Source organism: Zea mays, chromosome 2 (assembly GCF_902167145.1).
Source record: "Zea mays cultivar B73 chromosome 2, Zm-B73-REFERENCE-NAM-5.0, whole genome shotgun sequence".
Taxonomy (NCBI): Eukaryota; Viridiplantae; Streptophyta; class Magnoliopsida; order Poales; family Poaceae; genus Zea; species Zea mays.
Window position 1 is genome coordinate 5,179,689 of NC_050097.1, and position 18,022 is coordinate 5,197,710.

At 47.0% G+C, this 18,022-nt stretch overlaps 2 protein-coding genes, 1 long non-coding RNA gene and 1 pseudogene across 3 annotated transcripts; 2 read left to right on the plus strand and 2 right to left on the minus strand.

Moving 5' to 3' along the window:
- Positions 1-120: 120 nt before the first annotated feature.
- Positions 121-1,436, minus strand: LOC103645834 (uncharacterized). The gene is made up of 4 exons (XM_020549248.2): positions 1,244-1,436; positions 960-1,032; positions 443-860; positions 121-342 (listed from the first exon to the last, which is right to left on the minus strand). Exons 1-4 carry the CDS (start codon positions 1,310-1,312, stop codon positions 204-206), a joined length of 699 nt encoding a protein of 232 aa, XP_020404837.1. The 5' UTR covers positions 1,313-1,436; the 3' UTR covers positions 121-203.
- Positions 1,437-2,680: 1,244 nt separating this feature from the next.
- On the plus strand, positions 2,681-4,401 carry LOC103645835 (peroxidase 2). Its single transcript, XM_008670551.3, has 3 exons — positions 2,681-3,017; positions 3,336-3,527; positions 3,655-4,401. The coding sequence occupies exons 1-3, from the start codon at positions 2,808-2,810 to the stop codon at positions 4,216-4,218; spliced, it is 966 nt and encodes a 321-aa protein (XP_008668773.1). The 5' UTR covers positions 2,681-2,807; the 3' UTR covers positions 4,219-4,401.
- Positions 4,402-8,637: 4,236 nt separating this feature from the next.
- On the plus strand, positions 8,638-11,384 carry LOC103645837 (probable tRNA-splicing endonuclease subunit Sen2; annotated as a pseudogene).
- A 2,349-nt stretch (positions 11,385-13,733) lies between these two features.
- On the minus strand, positions 13,734-14,309 carry LOC103645838 (uncharacterized). Its single transcript, XR_561835.2, has 3 exons — positions 14,198-14,309; positions 13,875-13,918; positions 13,734-13,779 (listed from the first exon to the last, which is right to left on the minus strand). It is a non-coding gene; the product is annotated as an uncharacterized lncRNA (long non-coding RNA).
- Between the last annotated feature and the right edge of the window lie 3,713 nt (positions 14,310-18,022).

The window sequence follows — 18,022 nt, forward strand, 5'->3', positions numbered from 1 at the left end:
GAAAACCGATTCCGTTTTCGGAAAATACCGTTACCGGTGAATCCGATCGAAAAATTTCGAAATCGGTTTCCGGAATTCCGAAAAATTCCGAAACCGTTTTCATCAATAGCTCCGGCGCCCATACTTCGACAGTGCATAGGCATGGAGACGATGTGGAGGAACGCACCACACAGCGTCTTCTCCTGCAGCTGTTGTGTGTCGGTCTACGCGGCTAGCATGGGCGAACTGGCGGTACGACAGGTATGGCGAGAGCGCTGTCCGCACCCGTCTCGCATCTCACGAGATGAGGGCAAAGCACACCGACGGCACGTACGGTGGCAAACGGATTTGGGGGAAGTCGAACTGCAAACAGGAAACAGGACAGCGGTAAATGGATCTGTGGATGGCGAGCGCTGAACACCGAAAGGAGGACGGCTGTGACGGAGGAACGGCGAGAACGGACCTGGCCGCGGCTGTGAGGCACCCATGACGACGAAGACGCAGGCGGAGGAGTTGCAACCGCGTTGGAGCAGGCGCCGCGCCGCAGTATTCTTCCACACAAGACCAAAGCAGAGTAGTATTCTTCCACCCGATGCGGGTCCAGCTGCCCAGGGATCCGAGGCGGATGGGATCATTCCAGGTTCCAGGCTTCCAGCAGCCCCGACCCACACCTCCCGCGTCCGGCCCACCGCGGCGCACCAAGGCCGAGTCCACGGCGTGCGGTGGGATCGTGCGTGGGTACAGGAGCAGCGCGCGCCGGGGACCCCACCGTATTCGGTCGCCCATCACGACCAGTACACCTGGCACGCGTAACAGGCCACGCAACGCAGTGGAATCCGATGCGGGTCGGCGTATCCTTTCCTTCCGGTCCAGTATTCTTACTGCACGCACGCATGTTACCATCTCCGGAAGGAAAGTATGCCTACTGCACGCATGTCCGGTCTAGAATAGAGAGTTAGAGACAAAGTAGCAGTACGTACCTAGCCAGTGCAGAGGAAGGCAAAGCGAGGAACATGAGCGGGTATCATCCGAACGCGAAGCAGGATGCCATACCTATAGAGCACAGAGAAGACATCAATTGACGGCAAACTAAAAGAAACATCAACTGGGAGGAGGCAGAACCACAACCAACAACTTGGACGATGTTTTGCGACAGGTAATGGACGGAGAAAGGAGGCAATGCCGCAAACACCACGGAAAGGCAAGGCGTGAGCAGCTGGAATGAGGACGGAGTAAAGAAGCCGTTCTGGCGTGACGATCTCACCTTGTTGCAGATGACGGGACATCGCGTGCTGGCGTGTGGGTACAATGAGAAGTATGGAAGTGGAGGCATGGGCGCTATAGTGGAGCAGGACGACGACCACGGATACAGAGGTATGCGCGGCACAACGAGTCACGTGTCACGCGCCGGGAGGCGTCCGCGCCCGTGAAATGCGGAGGGAGATCCAATTTCCAGCGTCTTTTAAGACTTTAGATAGGCCAAGAGAGAGAGCGGAGAGTGGGGAGTGGAAACTTGGAGTGGTGGACTGACCTCTCGCTTCTTGTCGACGCACGTCAAAAAGGCACGTAGAAACTGACATCACCCACCAACCCAAATTACTGAGCCCCCAGTGCTCTGACTGCGCTCCCGGCCTGTTCAGGCGACCGGTGTAATCGCTAAGCTTCTTCGCAGCACCATAGCCTTGCCATTTGCTTCTGGCTAAACTCGTGTCGTGTGTGTGTTGTTATCCAGATAACCAGCGCACAGATGCAGTTTAGTTTGAGGTTCAGCGACCGGTGTGTGTTGCCATTTAGTTTGACAAGCTATTTAGCTGGTCTCTTGGAGATGCTTTTATGTATATATATGATGAGGTTCAGTTGGGCCTGATCGGAATTACTAGCTTTTTACCGTCCTTGGGCACCCCAGATGACAGACACGTGGTGTGTTGGGGCCGGGTGGCGGCCTAGTGATGTTGCTGCCGCTCAATCAAATCTCTCGCGCGCGCAGAGCTTCACGGCAGCTTAGCTTAGTCAAGCAAACACCAAGGCTGGATATCTTCTTCACTCTCTAGAATCATATAGTTTAGTGAAGACAAAGGGACGCTGCACTGCACGATCGAGGCCACACCAAAGTTTGGGAGACCCGCAACCAAACCATCCTTGCATGAACGAAGACGCCGCCTTTGTTTCTTTGCTTGGAGAGTTGGAGTATGCAGTGCTTATTGATGCTGCTGCTGCTAGCACTCCAATGCAACATGCTGCACGCCGCCTAATCTGCTGACCCTAGTCATACAGCATGCGACCAGCCGTGCCCGCTATTCACACCTGAGCTTAAGACTAAACGGGCGTTTAATTAGGCCATGTTTATTGCTTGATTGGCGGTTGCAAAGTCGTGTGCTGTGCACTGAGGCTCTCCACTAGTTCTTAGCGAGACTGCCCCACATTTTGGCAGTGGCTTTGACATTCGTGTCCCGACCTGGAGTACAAAAATGCAACTGGCTGGATCTCGCTTGATCGGACGATCCTGGTTCCAAGAATACCAAACGAGAGGCACTAGAAGAGTACTCTGACTGGGCTTTCAGCTATGACTTATCTAGCTTTTCATTTCGGACGAAGAGATGCCATATTTGTATTGAATTAATTGTTTTCTAGAGTGCTCAAATTATAGATATGTATGGCATGACACACACACACGGTCACTCAACTTACCTGGTATTAGCAAGCCACTGTTCGCTAGCTCTAGGCGCGAACAACTTACACGGTCACTCAACTGACCAGTGACCACTCAAGTCACAGAAGAATTCTCATTGCTTCGCCAGCTCTAGGCGCGGTCTAGCTAGCTACCAGCAATGGCGTCCAGGCAGACCTTCGCCTGCTACACCATGGCCCTGCTGTTCGCTGCGGCTGCTGTCTCGGCGCAGCTCTCCACCGACTTCTACGACGACACATGCCCCGACGCGCTCGACATCATCGAGTCCGCAGTGAGAGCTGCCGTCTCCAAGGAGTCCCGCATGGGGGCCTCCCTCCTCCGCCTCCATTTCCACGACTGCTTTGTCAATGCAAGTGCCATGTGCCACACCTCTAAATTTCCTTCAGCCTTCCACTTTTGTTTTTCCCATGAAGTTACGTTAAACTGATGCCATGCATGAGCTAGCCGTTGACTGAACTGACGGGCTTCGGTTAGATCTTCTACTGTTTTGGGCGGAGTGTTTAGAATCTTGCTTATTAGGCATAGCACATCATATGTTGGTTCAGACATTCAGTAGACAGTTGTGGATAGTGTGTGTCAGCTACTCAGCTTCAAATCTGGTGCTCTACGAGTCAAAGAGTGCTTTTCGTGGACTAACCGTTGACTGCAATGCAAACTAACTTTGCAGGGCTGTGACGGGTCAGTGCTGCTCGACGACGCACTGGGCTTTACCGGCGAGAAGACGGCGCAGCCGAACAAGAACTCTCTCCGCGGGTTCGACGTGGTTGACGACATCAAGGCGCAGCTCGAGGACGCATGCAACCAGACAGTCTCCTGCGCCGACATCCTCGCAGTCGCCGCCCGCGACTCCGTCGTCGCCGTAAGCACGACATGCACAAAGACCAAGCAAGACTAGCTGCATATGCTAGCTTTTTTCCATTCGATTTCCATGCATGGTGGTGAGTGGTGACAAGCTAATTGCACCATCTCCTCTGCATGCAATGCAGCTCGGCGGTCCTACGTGGGACGTGGAGCTCGGCCGGCGGGACGGGACGACGGCGAACCTGGACGACGCGAACAACGACCTCCCAGCGCCGACCCTGGACCTCGGTGACCTCATCAAGGCCTTCTCCAAGAAGGGGCTGAGCGCGAGCGACATGATCGCGCTGTCGGGCGGACACACGATCGGGCAGGCGCGGTGCGTCAACTTCCGCGGCCGCCTCTACAACGAGACCGCCAGCCTGGACGCGTCGCTGGCGTCGTCGCTGAAGCCGCGGTGCCCGGGCGCGGCCGGCAGCGGCGACGACAACACGTCGCCGCTGGACCCGGCCACGTCCTACGTCTTCGACAACTTCTACTACAGGAACCTGCTGCGGAACAAGGGCCTGCTCCACTCGGACCAGCAGCTCTTCAGCGGCGGCGGCTCCGCGGACGCGCAGACCACCGCCTACGCGTCCGACATGGCTGGCTTCTTCGACGACTTCCGCGACGCCATGGTGAAGATGGGCGCCATCGGCGTGGTCACTGGGTCCGGGGGGCATGTTAGAGTGAACTGCCGGAAGACGAACTAACTGATCGCGATCGGTGTCAGGCTTCGACGTTTCGTACTGTCAGCTGTCACGATGGAGTGATCAGTACGTGTCTGGTCTGCGCAGAGTTACTGCTCCTTCTATGATGGCGTAGTCTGCTTCGAACGGTTGTAGTACTACCTTTTACAGGAATAAAAACGAAGGATAAGACCGGTCTTGGATCCCATCATTCCTTGTTTTTGTGTCCTGAATTTGATCTGGTTGATCTGAATCAGATCAACGTGCGCATTGCGAGTTCAGAATTTTCAGAAAAACACTCGGTCACCCATTCCTCAAGCAAGAGCCATGAGCAAGGACACCACACCCATTTGCCCATCAAGCCCAAAACTTATGGTTTAGGCCTTTTGGTACAAGATCTGGGCCTCTGGCCCAACATGATCCTCAACAAAAAAAAATGTGTGGACCAATGAGAATAAATATTTGGATGAAACACATTCTATTTGGAGTAAACAAAACGAAATTTATAACATAGAGTGAAAAAGGGCAGAAGTGCGGCTTAGGTCATCTTCAACAGACCGTGTAAATAATCATGTAAAATATTATTTTAATTTACATTGTAAAATATATTGTTCGTAAAGTGGAGTTTAAAATAGAAAATATGATAGAGAGTGAGACGAGTCTAATCTCTACAACTATTAAGACTCATTTGTAGACTGCCCCCGCTCCTTGCCCAACGAAACCCCCGCTCCCGCACGCCCCGCCGCCCTCTGCTGCCGCAACGCCGCAGCCGCCGCGAAATCCGCACCCACCCGCGCGCCGCAGCCCTTTGTCCGCGCCGGAGCCTAGCACCGAACCGCCGCGGATTCGCCACGACCCCCGCGAATCTGGTGGGAAACCCCACGACCACTGCGGATTCCGCTTCCTACGCACATTCCCTGCTCTCTCTCCATCCATGAATCGCTCCTCCTAGCGCAATCCTTTCCATACGCGAATCGCGTCCGCTTCCCTGCTCTCCAAGGTTTTCTTCGCCCTCCGCCGGGATCCACAGATTCCCCATCCGCCCTCCACCGAGATCGGCATGGGTGCGGGCGCGTCGGGCCTGGCGGGCGCGGAGCCCAGCGGCAAGGTGGCACGCGGCGCCGGGCTGGGTGACCTCCCGGAGCTGTGCACCGCAGAGGTGCTGCTCCGCCTCGGCGCGCCGGACATATGCCGGCTCACGCGGCTCAACCTCGCGTTCCACGGCGCCGTGGGCGCGGACTTCGTGTGGGAGGCCAAGCTGCCTCTCCAAGGATCCGGACAACGTCCGCGAGATCGCGCTGAGTGAGTACACCGAGCTGGATCTAATTCGTGTACCTGCTACAGGGCCACCTCGAGCACATCAGCGGCGACACGGCGCAAGGATCAGCTGCTGCGGCGGTGACGCCACACGTGCTCTACCGCGTTCCAAACCTACCGCCGCGCCGCCCCATAGATAGGTTTTGTTTGGGATCTCAACGTTTCTTCCTCGTCTCCATCTCGACACGGCGGCGCCGCCGCCGCCAGCTTCTGCCAGGAGCCAAGCCCAAGCCTGAGCGTAAACCATGCGGATTGGTTCTCTTTTCGTCTTGAGGCTGGCCAGGTCTAGCCATGCCCTCCCCACTGCCACCGTCGCGGCCATCTCTCAGGTGCCACCTCCCCATCACTCACTTTCGTATTGTTGGTTGTCCATGTGTCGATGTTGATCTGATCAATTTGTATGTTCCACCGTGTGGTCTGATCAGGCGCCCAGGCCCAGCACATCGCATCTCCTCTATTCTCCGGCCTTGGAGAAGCCGCTCGTGATTAGCAGAGAGTCTGCTGTTTCTTCTCTCTGAATTTAGATGGAGAGACTGAGCTCCGAATTCAGTTTCGACACGGACGCGGGACGATGAATCAGTTGGTCTTTTTTTCTTGTGCTGCTATTGGGTTTTCTGAGATTGAGGTGGTGGCACGCCCAAAGTTCTTCCTTCCCTCGCTCTACCGAACCACGTAGTATCCCTGTTCCTTTGAATTCTCTTTCTGTTTCTAGCGTTGGGGCCCTTGGGGTTGGATTTATGACCTGGATGGATGAATTCTCCGAGTTCCCCCTTCCTCTTTGGATGTTTCTACCATTGGAAGAAAGCCAAGCTCTGTTCCCTTTACTCCTGCCCCCTTTTTTTATGTGGTTCTACTTGTGCTGTGTTGCAATTACTTATTACTGCACCCCAAGTGCGTTTTTCGACCAAGGAAATCTTACGTCTTTTCATCTTCTTACTTATTACTGCACCGCAAGTGGTCCACTCCACATGATGGCCATGCCTGCGTTGTTTGAGGCTATATTATTACTCATTCTAAAGGATGGTCAAGGTGGTGATGAAAGGAAGGTATCAGAAGGTATGTTCATATCTTTCAAGTGCATATCCATAATTATTATGTAAGTCTAAGCCTTGATATGGAAGTTCCACTTCTTCTGGATATCAATGCAGTCCAAAAGCACTTAGTGCCCAGCGACAGCGATGAGGAGCATGCCGCAGGGCACCGAGCAAGCGAAAAAAGATGGGCCAGCTGCCTGTGCTGACGAGGATGCACATCTTCTGACGTTAGTTAAGCCTGACGAGCACGGGGATGAACATCGAATGGTAGATAGGTTTACAGCAGTGGATTGCATTGTCAGCTAGACATGGTCATCGTGGAATCTTTAGAGAAACTGACTTGCCACAAATGCAGGAGGCCCCTCTCTTGTCCTACGAGTGTGAGGTCGATGACAAGGGGTTTTGGACGAAACTGAAGACTCTATCCACCAGTTTATCAAGGAGCTGATGGCACCACCACCATATCTACGGTATGTTTCAGGTAGCATCTCACTTGTCACTTCACGGTGACACTTAGTTGGAAGGACCAAATCTGATTTGATGCTACATATTGGATCAGGTAGCTATTTTAATCCAACTGAAGGCATTTCAAATATGTATTCCTATAATCAAACAACCACAATTAAACTTTAAATAGCCAACTAAGTTACTAAAGAGAATCTGCATTATGTAGCTGAGGACCCCTAAAAAAGAACAGATGATCGACAGGTATTAGTACAAACAGAGAATCAGAATTCAAGATATCAAACTCTTATCTGTGTCAGTGGTCCATGTCCAAGAGAATGTTAGAAATGTTACCATTTATCATTACATGCCAAATACATGTAGCCCACCAACAGTATAGTGAATTTCAGCCATAGTAGTTTCCCCCCTTTGGAGTAAGATCGATCATAGTACATTAACCTGTAGCTAGAGGAACTTCACACGGTGCAACTAAGTTTTAGGACTAAATTTCCTTCTACTCATGTTTGAGGCAAGGACATTCTTCGCCGATCAGCTAAACTTTGTTGTGGTATAATCTGTCCACTCCAATTTCCAGCGATGCACGCCCATGCAGGCGGCGGCCATCCCACACTTGCTGTCGCACAAGGACGTCGCCGTCGACGCCGCCACAGGCTCCGGGAAGACCCTTGCATTCATGGTCCCCATCGTTGAGATCCTCCGCCGCCGCTCCTCCTCGCCCAAGTCACACGCGGAAATTTGCTAGCAACCATTGAACAGAACTAACAGGGAAATCGAAAAAGGGTAGGGTGGAGGTAGAGCTTGCAAAGGGTACAAGGACTCTGCAAGTGATCCTAGGATTACCATAGCAGTTCCAGGTTCCAACGACACACTGAACAGAAAGATCTACAGCTAAAACCTATTTTGTCCATATTAAATGGTTTCTAAATCTTGTGGGATGACACCCAACACCTTTACTAATAAATTTTGCCAGTCCAGTGTAGAATTTAGTCTGCTGTCCTAGCCCTGGCCTTCAGGCCTGGTTAGGTTTGGAAGAGAATGGCTCAGTGACCAACTAGGCCTGGCATAGAGTACAGTAGCCCACATACATGGCCTACTGTTCATGGTCCGGTGTAGTTTTTTTTGGTGTTTTGTCCATATTAATATTCAAATGGTTAACGTTTTGTTCTTCGTCAAATAAGTTGTGAACATTTTATGCCTTCGCCGATTCTTAAACCAGTAGCACTTTGATATACCCTTCTGAAATTTTTGGTGTTTTTGCAGGAATTAGCAAAGACAGTAGCTAAATTGGCTGAAGATGGCAAGGTATTACCCCAAATGTTATCTGTTCACCTTTTTCACTGTGCTTTTGCTTCCAATATTACCTTTTTATCTTCTTACTTGGACATTTTTTATCCAATGGTTGTCGGAATGTATGCAAGAGAAATATGCACAGACCACTCATTGTGTTGAGAAGGGATTTATAAAATATGAGGGAATCATATTTCATACTACCTGCCAAGTCTATTGTAAAATGATCATAAAGGCTGCTTAGATTCATAGTTCTTTTGGGGTGTATATGGCTTCTTATATCAGGTCGACGAGAGCATTGTTGGGAGGCAGCATGTTATTGTGAGGGGGTTGAAAGGCGATGGCGGCCGAGGGTGAGACGGTGGCACTGGAGTTCATACCCATCGCTGAGCGATGCCTCCAGTACCTCGGCAAGGTGTGTATGTGTGCGATGGCTACTCTACTTTCCTGGATTCACTCAGCCATTCTATCTCCTGATATCGTCCATGTCACTGATCTAGGTGTCGTGTGCTGCTGAAGCTCAAGAAAAAGGCGGTCAAAGAAGGTGCCCCATTTCTTCTTGTTTTTGCTTTGACACTTATCACAGGAGGTCAAGAGGATTGCATGCCGCTTGGCATTATGGTTTATGGTTATGAGAAGCACCTCAATAACTGTGTTCTGATTTCCTTGTTTTTATGATAAAACTGCATAAAGAAGCATGTAGAAAGGGATTGTATACTAATTTTTTATGCATTCTTTTTACTGTAGGTCTCAATTATTTTGTTACTGGTTTGGATCTACTTCTGATGCAAGCTAATTATTTATGCTTCTGATCCTTGTTCCCAGTTGTTTATTGTTCTAATAATATGAAGTAGAACCGCTTAGCATGATCCTGGTGCTTTCTATAGAAACCACTGATCTGCCTCCTCACCAACCTATTTACTGCCCCAAGGTCGACCTTCTTTATCAATTTTATCGTAAATTGTCAATGCTTTAGATGTTGGGAGATCTACTGAAATTCATTTTAGTATGGGAAATTTTCTATTTTGTCTTATGAGCGACATGAGCTACACGCTGCACCACCATGACGGTTGTTGGAAAGCACCTCTCCGTTGTTCAGGTGAACGAAAAGACCACCATCGCAAGGTCTTCGCTAGCTAGGCTGTATATCCTCTGAGCTGGTTGTCCATTAGAGAGCTTGTGCTATCGTCCCGCAAGGTGAGCTTGAAGTATGTTTCTCGACCTTGATTCTGCTTCTCTCTTATGAGCATCTCCAAGAGTCTTTTTAATTTCGCCCTCTAAATCATCATTTGGAGAGTCGTTTACATAATAGTCACTTTCTATATCTTTTTAATCTCTAACAGCATTTCTATATCTTGTTTGCGCTCTAGAAAGCTATTCATGTTTTCTATCTTTAGCTAGCAAGAAATCCAGAATAGAATAAGACACTCTAGAGAGCCATATTTATCCAAACAGATCCTTAATTCCTAAAATTAGGGTTGGCCGGTTGGGATTAATATGGCCTCTTGCTGCAAGGAGTGGATGACAACGCTTGTTGCTTGTCATTCTGCATAGCTGATTGTTAGTTGTTTATCTTCCTCACAGTCGACTATGATAAAGAGGGAGGTGGTCCAGTCAAGATGAAGATCGAGTAGGCAAACATAGAAGGGTTTGTGTCACCGCAAAAGTGGGGCTACTTCCAGTTCGTTGCGCCCTGCACGTTCTTCGGCACGCCGTTTCCACAGGAGGTGTGAATCCCCCTCCATCTTAACATAAAAGCGCCATTCATTGTTCTTATGAACGCGCACCGTTCACTGTTCTTGGTGGGTTGGTGGCCAGGGCCATAAGAAGGCGCCTCGGGTCATGCTGGTGTTCTTCTGCATCCCGGTCGGTCCATGGCAAACGAGGAGTATCAGGAGAGGAGAGAAGAATCCTCTGAGGTGAGCTGACTATTCATTACACTGATAGTGTTTCTGTTAATTCCAATGTCGTTCAGTTGGATGCAATTCCATCTAGGGTTAAGCTTGCGAGTTGTGAGTTGGATTTGAGGTTCTGTTCTGCTACATGTGTATGTGTCTATAATTTTTCTTCCCCTACAGCTTGCCCCTACAATGTGGATATTCCTCTCGAGTCATCAAAGGTATAATCTATTTTTATCCGGATCACTGCACCAATTGAACCAAATCACAGTTCTGAGAACTCTTTTCCCATTGAGTAAAAAAGAAAGAGTTATCTGAGCTTCCTTCTCTAACTTGGTACATGCACCCTTCATGATGAGTGAGCTCATGCATGTCATTCGTTGTATTGTAGGTATGCCAACTTGCCAAGTTGGTTTTGATATTTATCTTATTTGTCTATATGTTGATGGCTCCCTATATCTTACATTCTTACATTTTTTAATGTTGATATTTAGGATATGAAGAAAACGAGAAAGAACTTCATGCATGCTCTGAAGTGCCTCGTAGTTGAGTCAGAACAAGGCGCGGATGGGTGCGACAGAGCTGTGGGATCTCTTGGCCTCCGACTCAGAGCAATTCGTGGAGATGTGCAGGGTGTATCAACACCTCAAGCTGAAGAACTGGTTTGTAAGGTCGAGACTACAGTACGGGGCAGACTTTGTTGCTCACTGTCATCGTCCGACACTTGCGCACTCGTAGTTCGTGGAGGTTGTGGCTCTAGAAGGGAAAGCATTCGACACCAGGTGTGCCCTCATGAAGGTCTGGTCTGAACTATTATGTGCGCTTTGGGACTCTTCAAGTGTGGCCAAGACGTTACTTCTTCTTACCATCAGCACCAAGAGCTATGAGCTAGGATACTTGGATTGTTTGGAGCAAATGATTGTTCATGAGAGGACGATCACGAGATGGATACCATAGCCATGTCGTGAGCAACAAGACAAACCATGCAGAGAAGAAACCAACAAGGACGAGCAAAGACAACAATCCTGCAGAGAAGTATTAAGCAACGAATAACAGAGCATACAAGTGTGGGGGTGGTGTAGTGTTTAGCTATTGGGATGTAGTGCAGATCTTTACAATTATTTCTAGCTTACTTATCTACAAGCTGAAATTAACTAAAGAGCTCCCTATTTCTATATACTCATGTTGATGAACGTGAATAATGCAATTCTATGGTACCAATTTGTTGTGATTCTCATTGACTTTTCTACATATCTTTGATAACATCATCCTGTGTAATGCCTACTACTATATCTGGTAATTCATTGTGTGATCCTTTCATATACTACTCTCAACGTATTTCTCATACAAGCAAGCTTCACAGTCATAATTCATTGATAAAACGACTGAGCTTATAATTCTTTGATAAAACGGCTGAGCTTCGTGTCCCATAGGGCCTCTTCACAAAATCAGAATTTATAAGTTCATTTTGAAGTTTTAGCCTATGCTTATGTATTATGTACACAGTTATTCAAAAATCCCTTTAGGTACCTTCACACTAAATTCTTGATAGGATGAATGGTCCCTGAGAGACAGAGTAGCTTGCAATAATGCATTGTCAATATGCAGTTTACTAGGAAAATAAATTTTCCAATTAACTGATCGTTTCACCTAATTTGGATCTATAATTTTGACTTAACAAATGAACTAGGTAAGAAAGTCTGGAGCGCAATTAGGATCAAGAACATAAAAAATTCTAAGGACATATATATGTTACTAGGTGAGTGCCCGTGCGTTGCAACGGGGTCATATAATACCAATAAATACATATATATATAACACGGAATGACAGGTTAACTTTGCAACGTTAATAAGTAGTAGAGATTTTACCAATGAAATTACACGGAGCCCAAAAGAGTAAAATTTGTTGAAATTATATGGAGAAGCGGGTCACATATGGACGATGTGCACATAAAGGTGATTAGAGATGAAGCGGGATGCCTCGCACCACGCGTATGGACACCGAGGAAAGCGGTGACACGACACCGCGCAACGTGCTGACGAGGAACTTGAGCGGAGAGGAGGTCTGGACCTTGAAGACGATTGGGAGGGATGTGTGCAGGGAACAGAGGCAGAGGTCAACATGGCACTTGGAGTTGGCTTGAAGTCGATCACCACTTCATCCTCCTCCACCTCCAGGAGAATCACTCGCTCCTCCTGCAATAGAATCACCCCCTCTGCATCATATCTATAAATAATTTAAGGAAATGACTGGACTAAATCAAACGAAGAAGAGAAACAAAAGATAAGAGAGATTTTTGCTCACCAGACAAGGATACCAACAACACTCATGCAGTGTTTCCCCTAGGTAACAGGTCAGTTGTACGATACTGGATAGTTACAACAACCTAAAAATCATTGATAAGTCATATGTATATACAACGGATCTTGGTAACAAACCACATGCTCCCATGAATTCAACTTGTGTTGCTTAACTTAAAAGGGTTGTAGGTGCTCACTTCTGGCTCTGCTAGACCCATAAAACAGAAACTGTTTCTTAGGATCTTTGATCTTTAGATGACAGGAAACAAAACAAAAAGTTAATGGGTGGACATTAACATCATTTTCCGTGGGGGCATAGTTTTTAAAGACCATGTTATTAACTAAAATATGGAGATCTTAAATTACGCAATAGAAATTATTGACTGTACCTACCAGTCATGCATTTGTGAACGGAGTATGTTCATAGTTAATACCATATGCATGTGCTTCTCGTGCACACTCAAACATCCATATGTTGACATACGAAATAGTGCTTCTAGAGCCTGCAACCTAACTGCTTCTGTATCATCATTCATCATGTCCATCAACAAGTCCAAGGCCTTCTCTGTGTACTGAGTAGAAAACTTTGCCAGCGCTCCTAATGATTTGCAGGCAGTTCTTCTCACCTGTAATGTGAAAGCAATAAAATAAAATAATTGCAATTTTAGGAAAAATGATACTACAAGATAATGACAGAACCTCGTAAATTCATCTTCAACTCCATGGGAAAAAATCCCAGCAGCACAGGACCTACAAGACAGATTGTAGTGTTGGGCTCAGTACGATCCTTAAACTTGTCTCCAAGTACCATTCAAATTCCTAAATCTTATAATGCAGACTTGGTTTCCCTAATGTTGTCAAGTGTGAGCTCCTAATGTCCACAGTTAGCATTTACATTCATATGTTTTTGATGATTTGGCAGTTCTTGAGTAGTGTCATGTAAGTGTGTTCATGGTACTGAGAGCAGTAGACCTCGTGTGCAAGAGTTAACAAGTATAAGGACCTACTACTCGTTTTAAAAAAGCCTCCGCAAAGATAAGACAAGAACTAACACCAAGATTAATAAGATTTACAACTATAACAATGCTGTAAGCTGACAATTTGATTCTTATATGTAGAACGATAAATTTATGCATGACTAACTCTATTATTGAAGAAGTTTGTAGTGAGGCTACAGGTTTGTACACAGAAGTCAGGACGTTTAAAATGCCGTGTACTAAAACAAAGTCAGAGAATTTACAATGGAGCATAGGATGATGGAGACAATCCAGTTGGTCTCCAATCTGATTATAGAGGAAGAAAAAATGTCATCACTTGCGGGTTAAAGAAGCCGACGATGAAAGCAGATGCTTCAATATTTAACCTATGTACTTATCACCTCCAAACAGTACCCATGATGAGACCAACTACTCCATGCATTAGCTGCAAAAAAGTGTGCAAGGAGTGCAATTCAGCCTGAATGCAGAATCATTGTTTTACAGCAAACAATGATTTATTATCATAATAAGCATTTTTGTAATTGTTTTCCTAGAATGGAATGCTATTATTCATTTCATTGTTGGCTTTGCCAATAAAGCACCCAAGTCAACAGCAGCATCGATGGTTAGCTTTTAAGGAAATGTGACAAATAGTTAGTTTTAGATGTTTTAACCACAGAGTTGCAGCTGAACCTACTAACTCATAAGGAAGAACTTTGCTTACCAGATAAGTTGACGCTTTTACAGGGCCAGATAATGTGAATAGCAGTAAAACAGTAGCCACCCGGTGAGGCATTTCAAGGAACAGCTGTATAAGTTTGGCAAAACAAAACAAAACAAAAAAACGAGCGATTTAATTGGACTTACCACGGTTTTCCTACTGGTTTCTAGTCCCCATCTTAATGAGGAAATGACTATCGGTAATGGGAAAAAGCAACTGAAATAATTCTGCATCAACATAAAATAAAAGAATAAATTTGCTTCATAGGCATAGGATTGGAATCAAATCTGCAGTGCTAAACACGTCATTAAAAAAACATGGCTTGCTAACGCCATCACAAATGTCACACACTCTGATGCCCGTCACCAATAGTGTGTCATCACATTCTGATGCTGCTCCATATGCCACCTCCTGCATGCATCCCTTCTCTTGTGTCCCTGCTCGCAGGTAGAGCTGTCTCATCTCAGCACCTCCTCCACCCCACTACCCCACCAGCCACACGCACACCTCAAACATACGTATCTGACTCCCGTAGTACTATGTACAAAATTCCCAAGAGGCAGTAGAGTTTAGGCTTAGGCTTCGTTGCACAAGCATAACAGCTTCTAATTACATATACCGATCGTTCGACATTGAATCAGCTAGTACGAAACCGGTGAGAATGTCCTCATAACGAATCTTAGATAACAATTATTATAGTCCTATAGATGGTTGAGCATATGTCATACAGTTTTATTTCACTTTCCAGCTTGCCTAGGTTATATATATGGATGACTGGTATGCAGAACCATCAAGTGCTATTTGCTTTCAAAATGTCTAAAGCTTTAGTTTGTATTCCATCCATTGATACCACTTACAACTGTAATTTAATTTTCTCTAGAAGAAAATATTTGAGAAGCATCAATTTTAATACTCATTTTGTTTGAACCGCAATAAAGATCATACAAAATAGATAGATATGTCATAATTTTGAGTGCTCAAGATAGAACTTGCATGGAACTTCACTAAACCATGAGGGGATGTGTGTTGCAACATGTAGAATCAATACAACAATATAGCATGTAATACATAAAAAACTCCATACAAACTAAGGCCCTAACAAACTCTTACCTGGATGAATGTTGCAACATCCTCCTCAGCCATACCTCCAATTTCACCAATGAGAACAATGCCTGAAAGACATAGAATAGTATTGAACATTGGGAACAATACAAAATGGGATGGAGCTGCGTTGAATGAAAAAACCATATGAATGTAGTATTTGAAATAAAGAAAAATGCAGTTTAAGTATTCAAATACCAGAAATTCCTTTATTTTATTTTTATTCTGTAAATTCACCATCCTCTTCGCAGCTTCCCTCACAAGGGAAAGTAAAATCATTTTCAGACATCTGACTTTCTGTTTGTCTTCAGTTAAAAAGGCAATGAAGTGAAATTAAAAGTCTAAGTTCTATTTCACTTTAAATATGCATATCAAGTAAAGAACTGCTAACTATGTCTTGAATCCTGGTGGTTTTGGGAGATGATTTCTGAAACTGTTCAGGGAATGGTCAAGAAAGGTCTGAATTCACTGATCTCTTTGGGGGCCTGGATGATCTGGAACCACCGTAACAGATGCGTTTTTGATGGACAAACTCCCAGTCTCCCCTCTATCCTTCGGCAGGCTGATGATGAGAGAAGACTGTGGGCATTAGCTGGGGCCAAGGGCCTCTCTTTTTTGGCAGCTTCCTTAACTAATGGCTGAATCCTGCTGTTTCTATTTTAGTAGTTTTTTGAGTCTGGCTTTATTGGACTCTTTCTCTTATAGGAGGTACTGGCCTCCGTAAGGAGCTTATTGTTTGTAACCTGGTCTATTTTTAGACCTTTTTCCTCTTCTTAATATATTTTAAGGCGCAGTTCCCCTGCGCTTTCGAGAAAAAAAATCCTGGTGGTTTTATAAAAAATAGTGTTGAAGATAAATTAACTGCTGCACACATAATACTTGACATACTTGCTATTGCAATGCAAAAAAGAATATGCTGAAAAAACTGCATGCATCCAGGAAAAAAAGAATACGCTGACAACACCTAAGGCTAGTATGTTGCAGTGATTAGTTATTAACTATACATACAAGACAAAAAATTACTTCTGCTTAAAACTTAAGTTAAAACAGAAGGCGATGAGTATGATCACTCAACCTAGAAACTCAACATCAAAATCACCGTAATTTAAAGCAGCGTTAGGAACCTAAAAACTTGGAGTACAACAACCAAACAAGAATAAGCAAGGAATGACCTGTACAGTCTTGCCAAGACCTATCTCATTAGCCAAAATGACCTGTACAATCTTGCCAAGATCCACTACAGTCCCACCTACATAACCAACAAAATAAATGGTAAGATCTCCTACGACAGAACATAACTACATTGAAAGTAGATATTACATCACAGTAGTAAAGTAGGCACCGGTAATTTTTTGCCTTTATAAGAGCAAAATTTCACTTTGCATCCCTCAGTTCTATCATGTAAATATTTACAAAACATAAATGAGCTCCAGCCCAGCATTCCTCTTGCAGCACGCGTCAAGCATGCTCCTCCAGATGATGGAATCAGGACGGCAGTTCATCCTGGCCACAACATCGAGGGCCTCCTCGATGAACCCCGCCCGTGCAAGGATGTCCACCATGCACCCGTAGTGCTCGATCCTTGGCCTGATCCCGTGCTCACTGACCATGGCAGCAAAGTACCTCCTCCCTTCGTCGACCAGTCCACCGTGGTTGCAGGCACTGAGCACCGCGACGAACGTGATGGCATTTGGCACCAGGCCCTCCACCCTCATCATACGATCGAACAGATCGAGCGAGTCTTGGATGCGGCCGTGGTTGGCGAGCGCGAGTACCATGGTGTTCCAGGACGCGAGGTCCCGCTCGGACATCCGGTCGAACACCTCGCGCGCGAGCTCCACCGCGCCGCACTTCCCATAGAGGTCAACGAGCGAGTTGTTGATGAGCACATCGCGCGACACCGGCGAGGCGCCGCCGAGCACCCGGAGCAGCAGCGCGTGCGCGTAGAACCCGAGCGAGAGCGCGCCGGTGGCCGCGCAGGCGCCGAGCACGCTCTGCACGGTGTAGGCGTCGGGCGCGAGGTCGGGCATGTTGCGCTGCATCTCCTGGAACAGGTCGAGCGCGGCGAGGTGGTCCCCGTTGCCCGCGAGCGCGTCGACGGCGGTGTTCCACGACACGAGCGACCGGTCCGGGATGCGGCGGAAGACGGCGAGCGCGGCGCCCGGGCGGCCGCAGGAGAGCGTGTTGATGATATCCTTGGAATGGAGTGGAGGTGAACGATCCGCGGGAGAGCGGCAGACTGGAGGGGGAGGCGGGCGGCGGCGGCGGCTCACGCGGGGTGGGGGAGGGGGAGGCCGGGGGACGAACGTGGGCGTGGGTGGGCGGACGGCGTAGATTTACTGAAGCGAGCGGACGGTGCAGATTCACCGAAGGCAGAACCAGAGAAGGCAGCCTACCCCTTACAGCCTTAATAGATAGTATAGATTGTTGTACTATTTTTCCCGTTGCAACGCACGGGTATTCACCTAGTGAAAATATAATAGTCTCACTAGCGGTGTGCCTTGATGCTCTGTTTTTCAGATCGAGTATACATTTAAAGAGTATATGTGCTTCTGAATAACAACAAAGATGTTAACATCATAAAGCTTGGTACCTTCTTATGATAACAAAGCTCAGCCTTCACTGAATCTCTACAATACGAACTTTGGCTCTATTTTTGAGACGACCTATAGGTAAGATAACAACCCCACTAATAGCAGCTTGTATGATTTTCACGACCCATCTATA